At 42.8% G+C, this 24,325-nt stretch overlaps 1 protein-coding gene and 1 long non-coding RNA gene across 2 annotated transcripts in view; one reads left to right on the top strand and one right to left on the bottom strand.

Moving 5' to 3' along the window:
• Positions 1-24,325, top strand: part of cntn3a.1 (contactin 3a, tandem duplicate 1) — a 439,231-nt gene that overhangs the window by 274,172 nt on the left and 140,734 nt on the right. Inside the window, exons 10-11 of the mRNA XM_034173228.1 lie at positions 11,795-11,924; positions 22,587-22,737. Coding sequence (XP_034029119.1) covers positions 11,795-11,924; positions 22,587-22,737 — 281 coding nt within the window. The remainder of the gene's footprint in view (positions 1-11,794; positions 11,925-22,586; positions 22,738-24,325) is intronic.
• On the bottom strand, positions 3,971-21,585 carry LOC117512976. The gene is made up of 3 exons (XR_004561428.1): positions 21,575-21,585; positions 12,350-12,352; positions 3,971-4,082 (listed from the first exon to the last, which is right to left on the bottom strand). It is a non-coding gene; the product is annotated as an uncharacterized LOC117512976 (long non-coding RNA).

Raw genomic sequence — 24,325 nt, 5'->3', positions numbered from 1 at the left:
TGCAGCCGCACCCAAATCTGATTGTTTCTGTTCCTCGCCAGCAGTACCGGATCCGACGAGCGGAGGCAGTGATCACCTGGGAGTTCGGGACTTGGCGGCTCCAGTATTCCTGGGGTTCGGTGGCAGAGGAAATCGGGTGGTTCCGGTTCGACTTGGACAGACATCTCCTATCGTCGAGCCTGCCCACACGACACCGTTGGAATTCGACTCGTGACCAAAATTGAAATTTGTTGTGTTTGTTGTGCGTGTTCACAACAGTAAAGCTTTGTTATTTGACTTTCTTCATTGTCCGTTCATTTGCGCCCCCTGTTGTGGGTCCGTGTACTGACACTTTCCCAACAATGTCCTTCACACAGAGTACACTCTCCTTCCCTCTGGGAGAAGGTATATAGTCCCTCGGAGCAGACTGAATAGACTCAAAAATTTATTCGTCCCCATGTCCATCAAATTGCTAAACAATAATGTCTAAAACTGGAATTGTGCAATACTTATGGTGTTTCTCCTGACTTCCTGTCATGTTAATTTGTTATGGATGTGGTTGTGTTTTTACTTGTATCTGTTTGTTTTCCTTTTGTAAAGGCACTTAGCATGAGTCCAAGACAAATTTCCCTGAGGGGACAGTAAAGTGTATCGTATTGTATCGTATCGTATCGTATCGTATCGTATCGTATCGTATCGTACCGTATCGTATGCAGGGTCTCCCAACACTGATTTCCTTGTTGAAAAGATTGTGTCAATAGTGTTGAGAGATGAGCTGATCAATTCCATGGTTATTCCGAATGCAGTTCTGGTGAAGTCAGGACTTTGAAGGTTGATGACAGAGATAGAAACAACAGGAGGAGAGGAGGTGATGCAACCGCCCTCGCCGGACTCCCAAGAATAGCCACACCTGTCTGTCTGTCTGTGGTGTTTCTTCATCATGCAAAGGGCAGTTCCATTCAAACACAGTAGTTACACTCAGTGGACAGTCCTTTCACAATGCTGGTCATGTTAAGGTCATATGTCTAACCTCAAGGTCAAGTCAGAGGTCATAGTCAAAAATACGTTAGTAATATCTCCAGAACATGATGAAATATTGAAATACAGGTTTCTGAATCAACTTCTGCTCTTCCGGGGGCTATTGAACGTCAGATGCTATTGATGTCATCAAGCAAACTTGAACACTTAATTGTCAGGAATGGATCATTGGAGTCATCTAGATGCCTTGTTCTTGGATATTGACTTAAAGTTTTTCTTTTCCCTTTGAAGAGTTATTGTATTGAGCACCTTTTTAGTTTTGTCTACGTTACTCAAAATACTACCATCTAAATTTGAATGTTTCATATTCAGTTTGCTGTATAATCAGAATCAGAATCAAATTTATTGCCAAGTAAGTTGTCACATACAAGGAATTTGATCTTGTGATTCTGATAAATAAACTGATATTAGCTGAGTGTTGATAGTTTTTTAATTTTGTCTTTTGGCTGATCAGTGAGTGAAGAATAATGTGGGGTTAATGTGCATTTTTGTATGACAAATGACGATAAAATACAATATCGTTCGGAGTTGTGAGTGTACAGAATGCTCACAGAGTCTTGCGTGTGCAGAACGTGCACAGAGCCGTGCGTGTGCAGAGTCGTGCATGTACAGAACGTGCAGAACGTGCCGTTTGCTGTCACATGGTATGTTAAATTCATTTTGCTTTGCAGCTCATAATTGTTCCGACTCCAAGACTCGTACTTGGCAAGTGCGTGTCACTTTGAAATGGCTGAATTCACTTGGGACTAAATTTGGCATTAAATAGTGTTCGTGTGGATGTTTGTATATGTTTCTCAAAGAAGCCAAAGTGATGCCATTTTGTGTCTGTCATCAGCGAGGGAGTGTGACAATTTACTGCTCAATCTTGCCTATCTGCTGCTCTCAATTTTATCATTAAGTCTCGTCTCTCCAGGGAGGGTGAAAAATGTCTCATCGCCCAAAATACATTTCACATTTAGGCAATTTAGCTTATTTTGTGTTGTTGTGATGCTGGAGTGAGAGTGAGAGGACGGCCGCAGTGACTCACTGTCACAGTGTGGGTCGGTAATGAGACCAAAACCAGGTTCTTGCAGCTTTGTTTCTTTATTTTAAGTTGGAATTTGGCTGCACTTTCTCTTAAGTTGTTCTGATAGCCGCGATCATTTACAAAATCAGATGGCATTTTAATTAGTGTGCTCACTAATAATGCAGATTTTGTCCTTTTAAAAAGGTTTGCTCCAGCAAAACTGTAATATTTATTCTCAAATCACATCTGTGCAACAATTCATAATAAATTTATTTACTGTATGTAGTGCTTTGTGCACAGCAAACCAAAAAGTTAGTTTCAATAACAGTTAATCCACTAACTGAAAAGTTAACTTTTATAAAGCTAAACTGATAAACCCCTAAAAAAACGTAGCAGAAGTTACAGCTAAAAACTAAATCGATAACTTTTAGTATTGACTCCAGTACACTAGCAGCTACTGATACTTCTGAATAAATTAGAAAGAAATCACAAACAACAGTGGGTCAGCACTTCTGTCTAAGATCAGCCTTCTCTCAGCAAAAGTAACCTGGTGATCAGAGAGGGGAAAACAAATCGGGAGAGGAAAAAAAAAGATAATTCATTTTCACAGCCATACGGTCTTGCAGACGTATCACAATTAGTCATGCACAGCAAGGCAGTTTTGACTTATAGTTAAAATTTTAAACAAACTAATTCTGGACAAGTTATTGGAATTAACATCACCTCTGTCGATTTTACAAAGTGCAAACATCAGCTATATGTTTTAGTTTTAAAGTAATGCACGAATTCTGAAGGTTTGACATTAAACAGACACGTGCCGAAAGCCATCATGGGAAAATTCAAATGACCTGCTCTCATCACCCCCCTCCCCCCATCAAAATGCAGTGAACACAGCCATCTACTGAATGCGAGTGTAAACAGACCAACTGTAATTTGTGTGTGAGGATTCAAATCCTGCAAAATGTCACAAAATTTCAGAGTTCGCATTGAGACTGTCTGATTAGGCTGCAAATTAACTGCTGTACTGCACACGAACAGCAACATTGAAGTCATCCCAAAATAAAACTCTTTGTATATTGTGCCTAAAACTCTCGTGAATATATGATCTGGGTTTATACATGTCATTGTGTTTGTTTTATGTAAACCTGCGAGAAGCTCAGGTTGTTTCACCGTTATTTACAGTGGGGAATCACTGTGAACCGCTATCGCTTCATGTTCATGTCATTCTGGAGGAAACTGAAGTTTGCTCTTTAACATCCTGCTTATTGTCCTTTACCGCACTGTTTGTTCCAGAGTAATATATATAAAATGTTGAAATTCGGTTTGTGCTTATGAAGTTCCACGCAGGTTAAACAAAGCAGACATGGAACATTTGGAATTTTTGTTTTAGTAGGTTTTCAGGGTCTCATGCGGCAGTCTGTTAAAAATGTTATGAAAGGCATAAAAGTTACATTTTGGTCATATAATGTTCATATGCAATTGTCGTCATGTAGTTTCTCAGTATTATTTTGACTGCAGCAACTCTCTGGTGTGCAAGGGATTATGGGATATCTCAATGTGGCGAAATGTGGTACTTTAAAATTACATAGTGTTGTGAAACTGAAATAAACGAAAAATTTTGACACCCCCTGTAAAGTTACTGTAACTTGTGTGTTGGTTTTTACAATGCCTGTGATCTGTGATCCGCTTATATTGACACGTTCTGAATATGTTGGTCTATTTACACTCCCATCCAGTAGATGGGAGGGTGAATAGAACTACAAGTTGGACAAGTCCTGTAGCTGCTTCACATGCTGAAAATGTTAGTAGCACTATGAGGGTGGGGGAAAAATAGTGGAATTTTGGTTGGAAATTCAGAGGCTTATGGCAATAAACAATGTAAGTATTATAGCTTCTAAACACAGAAGTGTTGAGAAGAAATGAATTTGGTGAATTGTAAGGCCAATTAATGCGAGATAAAAAGTGAGTGAAAAAAAATAATTGTTGGGAGAGCATTAGGTAATTATGCGAGAGTATAATTGTCTAAGCCTAAATTAGATGTTTTATTTAAACTAATTACCTAGTTGAATGGAATATTTAGGAGTAGAAGTAGTCGTTAAGGGTGGTTCGTAATCACCATAATGATCTTAAAAGGCTGTTATGTGGCTGGTTTGAAACAGTAGTTGGTGGCTCAATGCCTTCTTTTCTTGAACATAAATATTAGTAATTTATAGAAGAATAAATAAATATATATATATATATATATATATATATATATATATATATATATATATACACCTTAGCTCACACCTGGGAGTCAGAATCCTTTTTAAAGTTGGAGGAGCATTTTGAGTTGGGTGGTCTGGGGGACCAAATTGCACTATTTTCCAGAAAAATGGTGCAATTTGGTCCATTCTGGTGCATTTCATCAGACATATACCCCAATGTTAACTTGACTACAAATTAGGATTAGGGTTATGGACATAAGATCTGCAGTTACAGAAAAATATCTAATTTAACACAATTTTCCAAAATAAGTAATTAAATAAAAGTAAGTGTAATTCATGGCTTAACACTGTGTAATTCCCTTTGTGAAGGAAAAAAAAAATACATAATACAATATTCTACAATCAAAACATTAAAGAACAGATTATTAATCTTATAGTCAGTCATTCAGTAAACTCAGTACATATTAATAACAAACAGACTTTCAGATTATTACTTCCTTAACCTACAACTTGTAATTTAAGGAATTACAGTACTGTCTTATGAGGTAATATAAAATAATGTCATAATAAAAATGACATCATTTGTAACCCTGTATTTGAAAAAAAGAAGGTAATTACTGATATTTCTTAATCTTCAGATTATAAACTCTCCACATACATACCATAATAGCCCTATTCTTATTCTGTATACTCTGTAATTCTCTGTAATATTGTATAGTTTGTATCATCATCATCATCTTCTATCTGTCCCTCAGTTCCTGCAAATACAAAAACACGCCACTTATTAGGTAATCCTAATATTAGCCCAACAAAAAAAACAAATACACAAAACAGGAAAAAAAAATGTTGTAAAGGTTACTAAAATTCAATTACATTGTAGTTAAATCATTTGCTTGTAAAGTGGCTCCATAAGCTCATATTCACTAACATCCTCGTTGTTGCTTGGACAAGATGAGGGACCGGCACCTGCTGCTTTGTCTGAAACTAAAGGCCATGGGTTTCATAATGTAAATATTACATTCTGATAATACATTTTTTTATTGTAAAAAGTTTCACCTATTTGTGTGTGTGTGTGTGTGTGTGTGTGTGTGTGTGTGTGTGTGTGTGTGTGTGTGTGTGGTGTGTGTGTGTGTGTGTGTGTGTGTGTGTGTGTGTGTGTGTGTGTGTGTGTGTGTGTGCGTTTGTTTTTTTAGGCAGGTGTGTGTGCGCAACTGGACTGTGGTCATATTATATCCTCACAGAACTCGACTCCTTATCTGGTGTTTCACAACACTGGTGCGCGATTCACAAAACTTTTCTTCTAAACTCTCAGAGCACAAAACAGACCGACCTCCTGAGATCACAGTCTATATGGCGGCACATATGGCTTCACCTGCAGAACCAGATAAGTGGGCGCACAACCATTTAGAATTTTGTGCATGAACAACTGAACCTTCAACTCTGCCCTCGTGGGAACAGGTAGCCAACGCTGGTATAATACGATCGAACGTCACACAAATATGGTCGACGTCGCCCGTGTTTCCTTTCTCTCACTCCTTGGTGTCTGTTATTTTAATTTTGGAGAGCTGACAAAGGTCACATTCTCCTTTTTTGCCGCACATCGTTTAACCACAGGAAAAGCCTTATGGCTCCACCTGCTCATCTCTGGTATTGATTTGTAAATAACATTGTGAAAATCCCGTTGGCTGGAGGCCAAGGCGGTGTATTCTCTGTGCATGTGGTGATATAATGAGGGTGGGGTGTTACCATTTTCAAAATGCCACCGTCAACGGCGGCAGCAGTAAATCAATTTCCAAACCCAAAGGTCAGCGATGTAGAGAAGAGAAGGAGACGAAGGCCAAGGGGGACATTTGTTATTCCTCATTAGAATGGATCAGCTCTCTCTCTCTCTCTCTCTCTCTCTCTCTCTCTCTGTCTCTCGCTCACTTGCTCTTTGTCTCAGTTTCGCTCTTCTCTCTCTTTGCAGCTTCTCTCTCTCAAGCTTTTTCCCCCTCCAATTTTTTCTTCTCTTTGCCTCATTTTGGGTCTCCTCCAAGGGAATTAAATGGCACAGAGGAGGGCTGTCACTTCAAAATGTCACCCCAGTGAAACAAGGACCCACTCACGCTTGTATTTTTCCACTCTCCGCACCTCCCCCACCTTTTTTTTACTCACATCCACAAGGGTGTTTTTTTTTTTTTTTTTAAGATTTCCCTGCCTTCGACCTCCAAAGTCAGGAGCGAGGAGTTACTCTTGTTATCGCGGCGACACACCTCCCGCTATCAGGAGTGGAGTCGCTGCAGCGCCGACGTACAGCAGAGGGTTTATAACTTTCCTTTTCAAAGCACCACTTGAAAGTGTGTGTTATCAGAAGAGTCGTGCATAATTAATGACGGCCGTAAAGCAGGCGAATGCCACCGTTTGTCCCAGTGATGAAGAGAGTTAGATGGCGGCATCGCTAACTCTCTGAGCTTTTTTTTTTCTTTTAATGGGCAGCGCAGCGTGCACTTACACTGATGTCTTTCATTTCTCCCATCCCTCTGGGCTCATGTGTAAAATGAACTATCATTTGTCTACTCAAAACCACAAAACCATCCGGCCAGGACTTAGTTTGTCCATTTGGAAACAACTCCATCCATCCATCCGTGCTCAGGACCCCCTCTGGCGTCGGCATTCATGCCAGGTCAGCCGTGCACCCATCACGCTCCTGTTTGAAGGTCTTCAGTAGAGTCACTGACTGACATTGAGGGACGGTCCTTCTCTTTTCAAGTGGCGGTGCACTAATGATGCCGGACGACACGTCGAGTGTGTGTGGCAGGACCGTTTTTGTCCATCGCATTCAAAAGACCAGCGACACTCAATGGGAAAGATCAAGGGTACAGAGAATGAGCACCGCCACACATAAATGGGCACAACTATAAAAAGGGATGAGAAAGCAGTGCCAGCGCCTGTAAAGGTCAAATAGAGCAGCAGGAAGAGAGGAACCTATTAAGTTTACTCTTGGCATGGCTTAACTAATGTGTCACACAACAGAAATTGGGCATCTTCTCTGATTCTAGATGGGAATTATAAACAGAACTGCACTGTGACAGTATTGAATTTATTGGTTCTGTGAAAAACATAGCAAAAGTTATTGAACTAATTTTATTTCTCAAAATTAGGCACTCTTACCTGTTATTCTCACTGCTACAACTAATTTTATTTTGATAATAGATTAATCAATCGATTATATACTGTAGTTATTAGGTCTGCAAAATGTCAAAGAAAAAGGTGAAAAATGTCAATCAATGTTGTCCAAGGTCCAAGATGATGCCTTCAAGAGTCTTGTTTTGCCACAGATGTTTTTAATGTCAGATAGAAGTAAAATAAATCAAAAACATTCACATTTAAGAAGCTGAATAAAGAAACTTCCTTGCTACTTGATCGATTCCCGGCCGGCACATCCAGGTTCAGTCTAGTGATGCCTGTGTCTGGGTTTGTTTAATGACGGAATGTCGTTACACTCCGACAAACATGGACTTGACAGATCCTTTAGCCTGGTCTGATGTCTGGGAAATCCCAGACAATCACAGACTGAGGTCCTGCTGCAGCCTTCATCCACCTTCACAAGCCATCACCTCCTCTGCCTGATCCGCCATTGAGTGCTTCTTTTTTCACCAGAGTCCCATTAGCTGTCTTGTGTTTGAGGTTTTTGTTGGGTTTTCGTGGTTATCATAGAGGCCACTGGCCACACAAAGTCCACAGCATGTTTCACCCCAGCAGGCAGTCCCCTAGATGATCTGTTGCCCAGGGTTCATGATGCAGACAAGAGGTTGGATTTTGATACCCTCAAACCGATTAATCAGTGTTTGAAAGAGTTGTAGATTAATTTCAATCATTAATTTACTACATTGCAGTTATTGTTCTTATTACACCAGCAGGTGGAGTTTTGATTCAATTTGGGCTGAAAGTGGTGAAATGACTGAGGGTCAGTCAAGTAAAAAGTGATGCAATTTTGAGAAGCCCAAAATTTGGGATCAGTGGAGATTTCGTAGCAGATATTTGGCATGGTTGTTCCAAGAAATTGGTTAAAGTTTCACCTGAGGGTGCTAGTGAACAACAATATAAAGTCATATATAATATTAGGGGAGGTGATGGTCTCGTGGTTAAGCTTTGGGGTTCAGACCAGAAGATCCTCTGTTCAAAAACCAACCAAACCTGAAATTCACTAAGGGCCCTTGGGCAAGGTTCTTAATCCCCTGGTTGCTCCTGGTGTGTAGTGAGCACCTTGCATGGCAGCACCCTGACGTCGGTGTGTGAGTGTGTCTGTGTCAGTGGGTGAATGTGAGGCTTAATTGTAAAGCGATATGGGCTTCTGATGCAGATGGAAAAGCGCTAAATGCAGTTCAGCCCATTTACCATCTTCCTATGTGTTGCATGACCTTGAAACCTGGGTTACCATCAAAGGTCAAGCTCAAGGTCACAACAGTTGGACAGATTGGAGACAATATGGATTATCATGGTGAAAGGGTTGTGTGTTAATTGAGGATAAGTGGTTCAGTTTTGGACTGAATTAGTCAAATGTTTTGCACAATTACTGTAGAATTCAGGGATACGTGCAGGCACCAAGGAGCCTCAGGTCCTGCAGAGGACTTTTTTCTTGTTCCGCTGGGGTTTTGTTCCAGCCCCTGTTTGATAATGTCTCCAAATGCTATGTTAACCAGAGGGGGGTTATATCTCATCACTACGGGCCTATTAAAACTACAGAAAATTAGGAGTGTTTCAATTATCACCTCCCCTGAGGAGAGAAAAAGTGTGGCTAAAAGTTGAATTAGATCAGGCCATTAATCAGAATGAGCACAGTTGGCTTCGTAGTACTTAAACTGTCCATATATAGACCTAATTACCTGCCTCAAAGCGGTTTTAAGCTGTATTCTCATATTAGCACGTAGTATGTGGCTCTGCTGTGGCACTAATTGGACTGTTTACAAGATTTCTTAATGAAGATACGTAGTTGTATATGAGTTTTGTTAATGATGGAGTTTCTGTTCCAGTGTGTCTCATACAGTTATATGGCAGCGGAGGTGCATCCATTAAGTGCTGTTTTTTTTTGTTTTTTTTTGGGGGGGGGGGGGGGGGGGGTGAAAGTGACTTCACTTTGCTCTGCTTTACAGTTATTACAAAAGTTTCTGGCACAGTATTAAAGCAACTTTATGCTTTTTTTTTATGTGGTTGAGGTCTGCAGATGTGTGCACTTCTTGTGCCCAAAGTAGAGCTGTTACACCACAGGTATAAAAGAAATGTGTCTTACCCCACTAACTTTGGATTTTATTTTTTATTTGCATGCAACTGTGGTTATTGCAGTGCACGTTATGAGCATAACAAAGCAAGTGACCAAAAGACGAACAGTGTCATTATGCACTTCCATGCTTGAGATAAAAGTTTAAATATTTGAGCCTTTGGTTGCTGACTGTCCTGCAACAGACTGGCATCTGTCCAGGGTGTACCCCGCCTCATGCCCTATGACTGCTGGGATAGGCTCCAGCCCCCTGATCCTTAATTTGAGCAAGTGGGTATAGAAAATGCATGGATGGATGGATGGATAGAGAGTTGCTGACCATAATTTCCATTCATCAATAAGGTAAGAAACCAGACCTGTTTTTAACCCAATTGTTGTTGGATTAAATTGAAGACTGTATTATCCAAGTAGTAATAATAATAATATTAGTAGTAGACAAATTGGACAGTTGCATCCAAGTTCTGTGTTCTGGAGTTGTTTGTGTTCGCACTACACGTGGCCACACCCGAACGCAGGTGGACCATGCTACTGACCACCTCTGCAAGTCAGGCCAGAGACACGCCACAGACGTGCCAGAGCGCTGTCCACAGCCACAGCCCAGAGCACTCACAATAGTAAAAAAAAAAAAACTGGACATTGAGGGTGAAGTGTGCTCCGGCACAGTCCAGAGTGTTTACTGTGAGTGCTGCTGTGTATATTTATTCAGAAATGTCTAACAGTTGGGAGAAAAGCTTCATAATATTTGATACAAATGTGATGTAGTAATTATTAAATAAAGAATTAGGAAGGCTCAGATATGGATTTAAGTGCACTGAGTCCAACACAGGTCTACATACAAAACTTGAATGTTCTGTATTTTCACAAAAAAAGCATTACCTTTTTTGAAAAAAAAAAAAAAATCTGTGGCTATAATATTGCATGTTTAAATGTTTAAATTTTAAGTAATTTTAATTTTAAATATGATTTTTTTTTTTTTCAAGAAAGCTGGGAATCAGTGGTCACTGCCAGCCCAGTCTCACGTTTTTTTTTTTTTTTCTTCGTGCTCCCGTGACATAATGAGTCAAATTTTCATGATGGAGCTTTTTTAACTCACTATTCCTAACCCTACTCCCACCCCCAACCCTAACCTTAACCATAACCTAATCTTACCCTCCCCCACCCTAACCATAACCACCCCCGCTTCACTTTTAATTTCGTGCAGCCATAACGGAATGAATGAGAATGAATTTGCCGTGACGAAAATGAGTCACAATATCACGAACCAATAGATTAATGTATATTTCGTGCTACTTGCCGTGAGACCAGGTTGTCACTGCATGGCATACCTCCATCAAGATCTAAAAAATGTCAAATCTGTCACTGTTTTTTTTTTCCCAAAATCTTTTCCATAGAGCTACTTTAAAGTGTACAGCACCATTTTTTTGTTTGTTTGTTTTTTTTTTTTTTGTGAAAAAAAAATGTATTTAATGTAGCTGAAATCATCCTAGATGAAAATAATTTGGTAGCTCTATAAGTAAAAAAGAAAAAGAAACTTGGCAATTGATTGTTAAATTTTGCTTTCCTGAATCATGGAGTTTTGCTCTAAGCATGAACTTGGACATGGGACAAATTTAAACAAAGAACCAGTATTTGAACAGATATTGATTATCAAGAGAGCCAACCTCCCTTAAAAAGTCAGTAAGTACTTTAAGATGCATACACTAATATTAAAGCTACAGTGTTAAAGTTTTAGTGTCCTCTACTGGTGATGTTGCAGATTGCATTTTGCCATTGACAGTCATGATTTTGTTTCACTTCATTCATTCTCCCTTGGCTTCTCTTAGGACAATACGTATGATCCCACATTTCACAAAATGAGGGTTCTTAAACTTGTTATCCTGCATTAGCAACTGGTAGACATTATTAAGGGGAGCAACCACTGATTTCTTTTCTTTTTCTTTAATATTTTAACTGGACTGCAAAATACAAGTGGCGGAGTAAGTTTTTCCCTTTTGGGATGCTGTATCAGTATGTAGAGCAATATGGCAGCCTTCAAGAAGGGGGCCTGCTCTGCGTATCAATGAAGGGATCATTCTAAGCTCATGAAAACATATTAATTGGTTGTTGCAGGTAATTATGCACTTATGATGCATTGAATTTATCCAAGTAAACACCACTAAATCATCCACATTGTGGCTTTAAAAGAGAGGCTGATCTCATGGGCTGTAAACCTAATGGTTATTAGCTTTACATCATCGACACGTGTTAGATCAGGTGAGGTGAGTGTGTCTTCATGGATGTGCGTATGCTTGTGTGTTTCTCCAACAGGACAGAGTTCAGGTGACTAACGGCGTGCTGACCATCAGCAGCTTGACTCTGGCTGACATCGGCATGTACCAGTGCGTGGCGGAGAATAAGCACGGCCGACTCGTCACCAATTCTGAGCTCAGAGTCGTAGGTAAGATCAAAATTTAGACTCATCCATCAGGTAACAGCCTGTATTTTGAGTTATATGTTATATGTTGAGTTATAGTTATATGTTACCCTGTGCTCCTCCCTTTTCTTAAAGTAGGTATTCACCACAGCCATTTCCATCCTTTTTGCAAAATCAACTACCATCTGTCCTTCCCCATTCCTATCCTTGATACCATATCTACCCATTACTTCCTCATCACCTCTGTTCCCTTCACCAACATGCCCATTGAAGTCTGCTCCTATCACCACTCTGTCATGCTTGGGCACACTCTCCACCACCTCATCTAACACACTCCAGAAATCTTCTTTCTCCTTCATCTCACAACCTACCTGTGGGGCATATGCACTGATGATATTCATCATCACCCCTTCAATTTCCAACTTCACACTCATCACCCTGTCAGACACTCGCTTAACCTCCAACACACTTTTAACATACTCTTCCTTTAAAATGACCCCAACACCATTTCTCTTCCTGTCCTCACCATGGTACAACAACTTGCACCCACCGCCGATGCTCCTGCTCTTACTTCCCTTCCACTTGGTCTCATGCACACACAATATGTCTACCTTTCTCCTCTCCATCATATCAGCCAGCTCTCTCCCTTTACCAGTCATACTATCAACATTCAAAGTCCCCACTCTCATTTCCACCCTTCTAGTTTTCTTCTTCTCCCGCTGTTCGTGGCAACGTTTTCCTCCTCTTCTTTGTCATCTTCGCCCAGCAGTAGCCCAATTTCCACCGGCACCCTGTTGGGCAATAGCACCGGTGGCGGATGTTGTTAACCCGGGCCGCGACCGATCCGGTACGGGAATTCGATTCTGAGTCTGCATAGTTGGGTTGGCTTGTTTTACGCCGGATGCCCTTCCTGACGCAACCCTCCTCATTTATCCGGGCTTGGGACTGGCACTGAGAATGTACTGGCTGCACACCCCATGTGGCTGAGTTCCCAAGCACACTAGTAAATGAGCAAAATCTTGGTTCCAAACCAACAAAATTAATGCCTCGCAGATGTGAAGAAATCATGGAAAACTGTGGTTATACAACTAAATACTAGCTTAGTAATTCACAGGATTGCTAAAAAAGCAGTTTGAACATAATAGCTTTGAGTTTGTAGCATCAACAGCAGATGCTACTTTATTGTGAACACCCCCTTTTCTACTTTTTTTACTAATAGCCCAATTTCATAGCCTTAAGAGTGTGCATATCATGAATGCTTGGTCTTGTTGGATTTGTGAGAATCTACTGAATCTACTGGTACCTTGTTTCCCATGTAACAATAAGAAATATACTCAAAACCTGGATTAATCTTTTTAGTCACATAGCACTACTATTATTCTGAACACTACTGTATGTGTGTGTGTGTGTGTGTGTGTGTGTGTGTGTGTGTGTGTGTGTGTGTGTGTGTGTGTGTGTGTGTGTGTGTGTGTGTGTGTGTGTGTGTGTGTGAGCGAGAGAGAGAGATATCTAATTTTGACCTTTGACATGAATGGCCTTGATATTTTTCAAAAGCAAACCCTTTAAGGGTAATTCCAGGGCTGACCATCAACCACTTATCAACTTTTGTGGAAAGTGGTCAAAGCACCTTTGGGGGAATAGAGGAACTGATGGACAGATAGACGAATGTTTGACCTTTACACCACTGACCTTGACTTTTGAAAAAAAAAAAAACCTTTAAGGACACATTGGGTGGGAATCTGCCAAAGTGCAGACAGACCTTTCTCAAAGTAATAGTATGTCATAGTTTGATATATATGTCTTGTATGCAGAAAACTGTAGCGTTTATTAGTTAGGTGGTAATCTTCAGTAGTGAGTGCATCTTGTAGTAGTTTAAACCACGAAACGCCTTCTCTTGCTGTGGCATTTGCATGTGACCTAATTTCACAGTAATTCAACCCTCGTCACTGTCATGTGGAACTGAGGTTGAATGAGCTGAATGAATGCTATCGTGCTATTGCAGAACTCATGGAAGAAGCACCTTGGCTAGCACAGAACATGCAGATAATGACTATGATTGACTTCATCATCCATGTAATTTTAACCATGTATCCATTGTCCACTGTCATATCTGATGCTAGGTTGCAGTGGTAGCAGGTGGCCCAGATATTGCTCTCACCAGCCACACGCCAGCTTCCCCTGGGGCATGCCAAGGCGATCCCAGCCCAGATGGCATACTTAATCTTGTCACTGTGTTCTGAGTGTGCCCCTGGGTCTGTTTCCAATTTGACATTGCTGCCTCCAAAGGGAGGCGTCAAGCAGGTTACTCAAACATCTCAACTCCCTCAAGTGCCTCTTTTCATTGGAAGCTTTGCCTGCAACAAGGGTATTGCAGCGCCTTTCTAGATACAGTTGTGCAAAGGAAGTTTTTTTTAGCGAACATCTGATTTTTGCCTGCCTAGTTTGCCTGATCGCCGTGCATGTTGTGTACATATTGTGCAGCAACATACATGGTCTTCATGTCAGCATCAGCTAATAATTTAAGATGGCAATCCCATAGTGCCCAAAGTACGGAAATACAGCATATGGGTTGAAATATACAACACACCTTTAAAATAGAATCAGATTAAAGACAGATTGAATACACTGAAAAGAAAGTCTGTTAGATTTTGCTAGATATTAATATGCACATCAGTTGATGTAGGCTGGACACACAATGTATATTTACATCATGTCAAGTCACGCTTAATTTTTTTTTCCCCCTTGTAGATAGAATGTGCGGCTGAGGATGGTGCCAAAGGGTTTTATATGTGCTGCAAATTAGTGATGACATACTTAATACACTGTTCAGTAACGTTTTGAAAGCTGTCTCAGAATTTTGATATTTGTGGCTTATTTTCTACAATCTGTGAATTCTGCTTATAATTTGGAAGACTTTTTTGCTTTAATTTCAGGTAGCAATTATGGGAAGTAACATGCCCATTGTGTACATACTCACACACTCATCTTCAACCACTTGCATTGAGGAAAATAAGTATTTGAACACCCTGCGATTTTGCAAGTTCTCCCACTTAGAAATCATGGAGGGGTCTGAAATTTTCATCTTAGGTGCATGTCCACTGTGAGAGACATAATCTAAAAAAAAAAAAAAAATCCAGAAATCACAATGTATGATTTTTTTAATAATGTATTTGTATGTTACTGCTGCAAATAAGTATGTGAACACCTACCAACCAGCAAGAATTCTGACTCACACAGACCTGTTAATTTTTCTTTAAGAAGCCCTCTTTTTCTGCACTCTTTACTTGTATTAATTGCACCTGTTTGAACTTGTTACCTGTATAAAAGACACCTGTTCACACACTCAATCAATCACACTCCAACCTGTCCACCATAGCCAAGACCAAAGAGCTGTCTAAGGACACCAGGGACAAAACTGTAGACCTGCACAGGCTGGGATGGACTACAGGACAACAGGCAAGCAGCTTGGTAGAAGACAACAACTGTTATGATTATTTATTAGAAAGTGGAAGAAACACAAGATGACTGTCAATCTCCCTCAGTCTGGGATTCCATGCAAGATCTCACTTTGTGGGGTAAGGATGATTCTGAGAAAGCTCAGAACTACACAGGAGGACCTGGTCAATGACCTGAAGAGAGCTGGGACCACAGTCACAAAGATTACATTAGTAACACATGATGCTGTCATGGTTTAAAATCCTGCAGGGCAGCAAGGGCCCCCTGCTCAAGCCAGCACATGTCCAGGCCCATTTGAAGTTCACCAGTGCCCATCTGCATGATCCAGAGGAGGCATAGGAGAAGGTCATGTGGTCAGATGAGACCAGAATAGAGCTTTTTGGAATCAACTCCACTTACCATGTTTAGAGGATGAGAACAACCCCAAGAAAACCACCCCAACTGTGAAGCATGGGGGTGGAAACATCATACTCTGGGGGTGCTCTTCTGCAAAGGGGACAGGACAACTGCACCGTATTGAAGGGAGGATGGATGGGGTCATGTATTGCGAGATTTTTGCAAACAACCTCCTTCCCTCAGTAAGAGCATTGAAGATGGGTCATGGCTGGTTCTTCCAGCATGACAATGACCCCAAACGTAAGAAGCATTTCAAGGTCCTGGAGTGGCCTGGCCAGTCTCCAGACCTGAACTCAATAGAAAATCTTTGCAGGGAGCTGAAACTCCAAACCTGAAAGATTTAGAGAAGATTTGTATGGAAGACTGGACCAAAATCCCTGCTGCAGTGTGTGTGCAAACCTGGTGAAAAACTACAGGAAACGTTTGACCTCTGTAATTTCAAACAAAGGCTACTGTACCAAATATTAACATTGATTTTCACAGGTGTTCAAATACTTATTTTCAGCAGTAACATACAAATAAATTATTAAAAAAATCATACATTGTGATTTCCAGATTTATTTATTTTTTTTTAGATTATGTCTCTCACAGTGGACATGCACCTAAGATGAAAATTTCAGACCCCTCCATGATTTCGAAGTGGGAGAACTTGCAAAATCACAGGGTGTTGAAATACTTATTTTCCTCACTGTATACAAGATCGGATCACGGGGGGCTGGAGCCTATCCCAGCAGTCACAGGGCATGAGGTGGGGTACACCCTGGACAGGGAGCTAGTCTGTCACAGCGCCACATATAGACAAACACATTCACACCTGCATGCACGCCTACGGACATTTTAAAGTTTCCAATCCACCTAACCTGCATGTGTTGAGGAAGTGGATGTGGAAGTGGATGTGCGAGGAAGATAGAGCAGCCAGAGGGAGGGAGGGAACCCACACAAACACAAGGGGAACATGCAAACTCCACATACAAAATTTAAGGTGGAACCCCCCGTGACCTGATCCCGGATAAGTGGTTGAAGATGTGATGTGATTTAAAGTGGAACCAAAATTCAAGAATACACTGTAAAGAAAAAAAAAATCTGCTGTATTTACATGATTTAAATATGTACATCAGTTGTACTTTATCATAATGTGTTCAGCTGACATAATTTCCTCATGTATCTAATTGAGATACATGAGAAAATTGTGGTGTACTTGTTTAAATCATGTAAAGTCATACTTTTTCATGTTTTTTTTTTCCTTTTCAGTATAAATGGAATGTGTGGCTGGTGATTGTACCAGAGATTTTGTGTGCTACAAATGTATGATGGCATACTTGAAATACTGTTCAAGAACACTTTGAAACCTGGTTCAGAATTTTTATATTTGTGGCTTATTTTTGAGAAGCTGTGGATTCAGTTTATATTTTAGAAGACTTTGTTGCTTTGATTTAAGCAGTGGTGGGCACAGCAAACCAAAAAGTTACCTTTGATAACTATTAATCCGATAACTGAAAAGTTATCTTTTATGACGCTAAACCGATAAACTGCTAAAAAATGTATCTTTATTACAGATAACCGATAACATTTAGTATTGATTCGGACATGCCCACATCAGATTACACTGTCGGCTTCTGATAAACCAGTTTCACTTTAAGTGCCGCAGGGGCTCCTGGGTAAACTCAAGTATCACAAACACAAAAAGATCGCACATAAAAAGAATGAATAAAAAATAAAACCCCAAACACTGTCATCATCTTTCAAAAGCAGTAAAACACAGTATTAGAAGTCACAGTTTATCTCTGTATTACTTGTATATACACCATCATTTACGAGCTAAAAGCTGCTGCTTTATTCACACGCTTTCAGCCCTGCGACTTAAACAACTGAAATGCGTCTATTAATGCATTAATTGGCAGAGTAAAAGATACGTAGTAAATATAAATTCTTACCTGTTAGTTTCAGTGGGATTCATCTGAAAAAATAATTGTCCTGAGATTATCCAAAATGGTCTAAACTGTCACTAAATTCTGAAGAAATAATCCACATAAAGCCTTCTTATCCAAAATGGTGTCTAAGAGAAGTCCCTGTGTAACACAGCTGCGCCGTGAGATCTCCTATCTCCCACCGAGTCTTGGCGATTAAATTATGCCATCAGCCACAAAGAAACATAAAATAATGTTAAAATTAGTCCGTTTTGTTTCTGCATTGAGCGGACAGTAACACTCAGTGTAACGTCCAAAGTGAACTTGACTACACTACCCACAATGTTCCCTGCGTCGACCGGCCAATCACGTTTTGTGCTTAATTATGACATCATCAGCAAACGACAGCCACAAACACACAACAGATGGACTAAAATGTTTGATTTTAGGGTTTATAAATGTTTTTGATCGTTAAACATTGCTTGCTCACTCATCTTCAACCGCTTTTCCGGGTTCGGGTCGCGGGGGCAACAGCTCTAGCATGGGGCCCCAGACTTCCCTTTCCCAGTCCACATTGACCACCTCTGACTGGGGGATCCCGAGGCGTTCCCAGGCCATTGTGGAGATATAATCTCTCCACCTACTCCTGGGTCTTCCCCAGGGTCTCCTCCCAGATGAACGTGCCTTGGAGCACCTCCGTTGGGAGGCGCCCAGGAGGCATCCTTACCAGATGCCCAAACCACCTCAGCTGGCTCCTTTCAATGCTACAGAGCTGCGACTCTACTCCGAGCTCCCCACGGATGACCGAACTTTTCACCATATCTCTAAGGGCCCTGTCCCACTGGCGTTTAGGAGGATTTGCGCATGAAATGAGGAGACAAAAGCTGAGCGTCCGCAAAAAAGGTGGGTGGAAATGACAAATGTGACAAAGGTGAATCAGCGAATACATGAGGAAGAAAAGCGGATATAACAGGGAACAGAAGCAAAGGTGACGTCCCGGTTGTCGGTTGCGGATATCAGCGGATGACAGGGGATATGCGGCGCGTTGGTTGTGTATGTCCTGCGTATGTCTTCAGTATGTGTTCAGGCAGTGATGCTGATCTCATCCGCAGCAGGATTTTTGAGCCGCTCTAAAAACTTGGCTGCGGACATCCGTGCCTCTGCGGATGATCACGGACGTGTTCGGATGGCGGCCAACTCATACAGGAATGTTACATGGTTATTGCGGCTGTTTGGCGGATGTGGGCCACTTTTGTGCGCATTCCATCCACAAATCCTCCTAAACGCCAGTGTGACAGGGCCCTACGGGAGACACCAGCCACCCTCCTGAGGAAGCCCATTTCGGCTGCTTGTACCCGCAATCTAGTTCTTTCGGCCATGACCCAACACTCATGACCATAGGTGAGAGTAGGAACGAAGATTGACCAGTAGATTGAGAGCCTCGCCTTTCGGGTCAGCTGCCTTTTCGTCACAACAGTACGGTGGAGTGAATGCAATACTGCCCCTGCTGCGCCGATTCTCCGGCCAATCTCACGCTCCATCGTCCCCTCACTTGTGAACAATACCCCAAGGTATTTGAACTCCTTCACTTGGGGCAAGGCCATATTCCCTACCCGGAGTAGGCAATCCATCGGTTTCCAGGTGAAAACCATGGCCTCAGATTTAGAGGTGCTGATCCTCATCCTAGCCGCTTCACACTTGGCTGCGAACCGATCTATGCCTCAATATCCTGTCCATGAATATCACAAACAGGATTGGTGACAAGGTGCAGTCCTGGCGGAGGCCAACCTCCACCTGTAACGAATCCAACTTACTGCCGAGCAACCAAACACAGCTCTCAATTTGCGAGTACAGAGATTGGATGGCCCTGAGAAGGGACCCCTCACCCCATACTCCCGCAGCACCTCCCACAATATTTCCTGGGATACCCGATAATACGCCCTCTCCAAGTCCACAAAACAGATGTATACTGGGTGGGCATACTCCCAGGCACCCTCCAGGATCCTTGTGAGAGTAAAGAGCTGCTCGGTTGTTCCACGACCAGGACGGAACGTGCATTGTTCCTCTTCAATCTGAGGTTCAATTATCGACCGAACCCTCCTTTCCAGCACCCTGGAGAAGACTTTACCAGGAAGGCTGAGTAGTGTGATGCCCCTGTAATTGGCACACACTTTCTGGTCCCCCTTTTTAAATATGGGGACAACCACCTCAGTTTGCCACTCCTTAGGCACTGTCTCAGACCTCAATGCAATTGAAGAGACGTCTCATCCAAGACAATCCCTCCACACCCAGAGCCGTCAGCATTTCTGGACGGTTCTTATCAACCCCCGGGGCCTTGCCACTGTGGACTTGTTTGAATACCTCATTGACTTCCACCAGGGAAATTTATGAAAATACTCCATCAACTTCCAGCTCTGCCCCTACTATAGAGGGCGCTATGGTCTGATGCAGGAGTTCCTCAAAGTGTTCCTTCCAGCACCAGATTGCATCCTCAGTTGAGGTCAACAGAGTCCCATCCTTATAGACATCTTGGATGGTTCCCCGTTTTCTCCTCCTGAGGTGCCTCATGGTCCGGCAGAAGCACCTTGGTGCCAACCGAAAGTCCTTCTCCATGATTACTCTGAAATCCTCCCACACCTGCTGTTTTGCCTCCCACACAGGATAGCCTGCTGCCCTTCGGGCCTGTCGGTACCTTGCAACTGCCTCTGGAGTCCTCTGACATAACATATCCCAGAAGGACTCCTTCTTCAGTCGGACGGCTTCCTTGACCACCGGTGTCCACCACGGTGTCCGAGGGTTGCCGTCCCTCGAGGCACCTAAGACCTTCAGGCCACAACTCCCTGCTGCAGCTTCAGAAATGGAAGCTTTGAACATTGCCAATTCTGGTTCAATGCCCCCAACCTCCACAGGGATGCTGGAGAAGCTCTGCCGGAGGTGTGAGTTGAAGCTCTGTCGGACAGTGGGCTCCTCCAGACGTTCCCAGTTATGAGCATCCTTGTGTTCGAACATGGTGTTCGTTATGGACAGTTCCTGACTAGCAAAGAAGTCCAATAACAAATGACAATTCAGGTTTAGATCAGGGAGGTTTTCCTCCCAATCACACTCTCCAGGTGTCTCTGTCATTGCCCACGTGTGCATTGAAGTCCCCCAGCAGAACAGTGGAGTCCCCCACCGGAGCCCCCATACAGGACTCCATTCAGGGACTCCAAAAAGGCAGAATACTCCAAAATGCTGTTCGGTGAATATGCACAAACAACAGTCAGAGTCCCCCCCCCCCCCCCCCCCGCCACCTGAAGAAGCAGAGAGGCGACCCTCTTGTCTACCTGAGTAAACTCCAACATAGCAGCGCTCAGCCGGGGACTCGTGAGTATCCCCACACTCGCCCGACGCCTCACCCCCGGGTAACTCCAGAGAAGAATGAGGTCCAACCCCTATCAAGGAGAGTGGTTCCAGAGCCGAGGCTGTGCGTGGAAGCAAGACCCACCAGATCTAACTGGTATTGCTCTACCTCCCACCCAAGCCCCGGCTCCTTCCCCCACAGTGTGGTGACGTTCCACACCCCAGAGCTAGCCCCTGCCACCCGGGTCTGGTCCGTCAAGGCACTCGACTTTCACTGCCACCCAAAGGAAAGCGCACCCGACACCAGCAGTTCCCCCTGCAGGTGGTGAGCCCACAGGGTGGAGATGGAAAGTCCACGTTGCTTTTTCGGGCTGTGCCCGATCGGGCTCCGTGTCAAGCCCAGCCACCAGGTGCTCACTGACCTGGCTCCAGATGAGGACCCGGCGCTTCTTCCGGGCCGGTTTCCTCTACCTCGTTTTATCATGGCCCTCTGATGGTCTTAAAAGTTATCTGAAAAGCTAATCCGCGAGCAGAAACATTAGCTTTGATAATTATCAGTTATCGGATTAGCTGAACTGTGCCCACTACTGAATTTAAGGTAGCAGTCAATGGAAGAATCATGGTGCCCATTGTGCTGGAATATATGGGATTAAGTATACAAAAATAAATAAATAAATAAAGTAGAACAAAAATTCAAGAATACTCTGGAAAAAAGTGTGACTTTACATGATTTAAAAATTTTAATTTGATGTACATGATCGTATAGATAGAATGTGCGGCTGGGGATGGAAAAGAAACTTAGCATCTGTACTCCATCTTAGTGACAGCAAACTTGAAACACTTCAGGAACATTTTGAAAACTGTTTTGATATCTACATACATGAGTGTCAACACATTCTATTGTGGAAACTCTGCTTTGAGATACGTGGCCATATTTGTTGTTTTGAAAATGAATATGATAAATATGTGTTGCATTGTTGCAGAAAAGGATGCCATTCTGCAATCAGTGTCGGGGGAAAAAAAACAGGAGGTGCCACTTGTGCACTAACGCGTGCACATGGTGATGTTTGCTGCTGTGTGTTTACTCGCGACGCTGGCAGGTGCTCAGCCATGTCGCTGGCGCCGGGCTGCGTTCACTTTGAAGAGCGTTCTGCTGAGTCGGTGTGCATACCAATCAGCCGCAGACGGCGGCGCCTTAATAATTAAGGCCTAAAGCAGCAGCGACAAAGCCATCCTCTCTTTTTACATCCTCTCGTTTGTGCTGTCGAGCCCTGCGGTATATTCAGCTGTTGATGCATAACATCCTTCTAAGAAAAATTCTCAGGTTGGAAACCATACTTTTTTTCCCCTCCAAATCAAGCATTCTTCAAAAAGCAGAAAGAAATAAAAGCATTATGCTGTGTGCGTGCGTGTGTGAAATGGATGCGAGCCAACCTCTCTAATGGATGGCACGACCTGCATGTTTTCATCTATCTGCTGTCATTCATCAGCACCTCCACCGCCTCCTTTGTGTCCGACTGTCAGGTTGACAGTTTCTCTTCTCTCCCTCAAAATAACTCCATCCTTCTGTCCCTCTTCTCACCACCAGCCATCGCTCCAGACTTCTCCCAGAACCTGTTGAAGGCTCAGACGCTGGCCCGACAGGGTGGTGATGTGTTGATCGAATGCAAGCCCAGGATGTCTCCTCGGGGCGTGATCTCCTGGAGGAAAGGAAAGGACGCCCTCAGAGAAAGCCACAGGTAGCAGCCCAAACTGTAGTGTGTTTCAACCACTGGCTTTGTTTTTCCCCGTTGATATTCTCACAGCAGGACCGGATTGTGACAAGGTGCAATTTGAATTGCACAACACGTTGGCTTCGAACTCCAATTGTGTCTGTTGGCTGCCCGGAGCTGGTTCCTTCACTGTTTACTTAATGTAATTGGCCGTTCCTTGACTGCAGCACTCGGATCGATGTGCTGATCCATCAGCTCATTAGCAGCGTGTGAGGCTGGAGGGTCATTAGAGCGCACAGCAGACAGTGATCTGAGCTCGTTTTGAGACACAGGGAGACACCATCCCCGAAAAGAAACAATAAGTCGCAAGACGAAGAAAAAGAGAGATCGCTGTGGATGCCTTGTTTTATTCAGATCCAGGCTGGCCGCAGATTGATGGAATACTGCTGTATGATCGGGAGGAGCAGCAGAAGAAAATGCTGCAGACGTCATGCTGGACTTCTGCACAGTCGGAGAGAAATGGCTCAAAAAAGAATAAAACTGTAATATGTAATAGTCAGGGGCGTTTAAATGGAATATAGCATCCGTAAGTATCTGTTCATTCATGGATAATTAATTACCAGCGACGGCAAATCATTATGTTATCATGAACTTATAATGAGTCTTTCTTATGCGTATGGTAGCGGGCCCCCTCACGGAGCCATGTTGGACCACCATATTGATGCTGTAACTGTAACCCTGTGTTCTGCATTCTGCATTCTGCAGCGCAGCCGTAAGACTGAAGAAAACAAGAACTGAGATCAGTGGTTGCTTCCCTGGGCACTGTCTGTTGGATGCTCATGTAGGCTAACAAGTTTGAAAACTGTCAGTTTTGTCAACCTGAGAATGTGGAATATTGCATGTCAGTATGAATACGCATTACTAAAGAAGAGAAAACACAAAGTGGAACAATATCATAACCAGCAGGAAGATCTCACCACTAGATGACACTAAATCCTACACATGGTAGCTTTAAACTTACACTAGTGCATTGGCCACGGGGATCCATGGGCTCCAGTTTGGGCCGTTTTTATAAAATAGGTAGCTGACATTTTTCATGAGTGGTAAAAAAAAATTATACGAAGATTGTAGAATGAGCTGGAATGGCGCGTGAGTCCAGAATGTTTTTAGAACCTTAGACCTCAACAGTTTTTAGAAGAGCAACTCAACCCTTTTCCTGTTAATTACTCATCTCATCACTCATCTTGAACTGCTTATCTAGCATCGGGTCACAGGGACAACAGCTCCAGCAGTGGACCACAGACTTCATTTCCCGTGCCAGATTGACCACCTCTGACTGGGGGATCCCGAGGTATTCCCAGGCCAGTGTGGAGATATAATCTCTCGACCTACTCCTGGGTCTTCCCCGGGGTCTCCTCCCAGATGGACATGCCTGGAACACCTCCCTAGGGAGGCACCAGGAGGCATCCTTACCAGATGCCCGAAGCACCTCAGCTGGCTCCATTCAACGTGATCAACTCCAAACTCCCCACGGATAGCTTCTCACCCTATCTTTAAGAGAGTCAACAGCCACTCTCCCAAGGAAGCCCATTTCAGCCACTTGTACCTGCAATCT

This window comes from Thalassophryne amazonica, chromosome 6, assembly GCF_902500255.1.
Source record: "Thalassophryne amazonica chromosome 6, fThaAma1.1, whole genome shotgun sequence".
Lineage (NCBI taxonomy): Eukaryota > Metazoa > Chordata > Actinopteri > Batrachoidiformes > Batrachoididae > Thalassophryne > Thalassophryne amazonica.
Note: the sequence above shows the minus strand (reverse complement) of the source record. Positions and strands in the feature narration are given on the sequence as shown.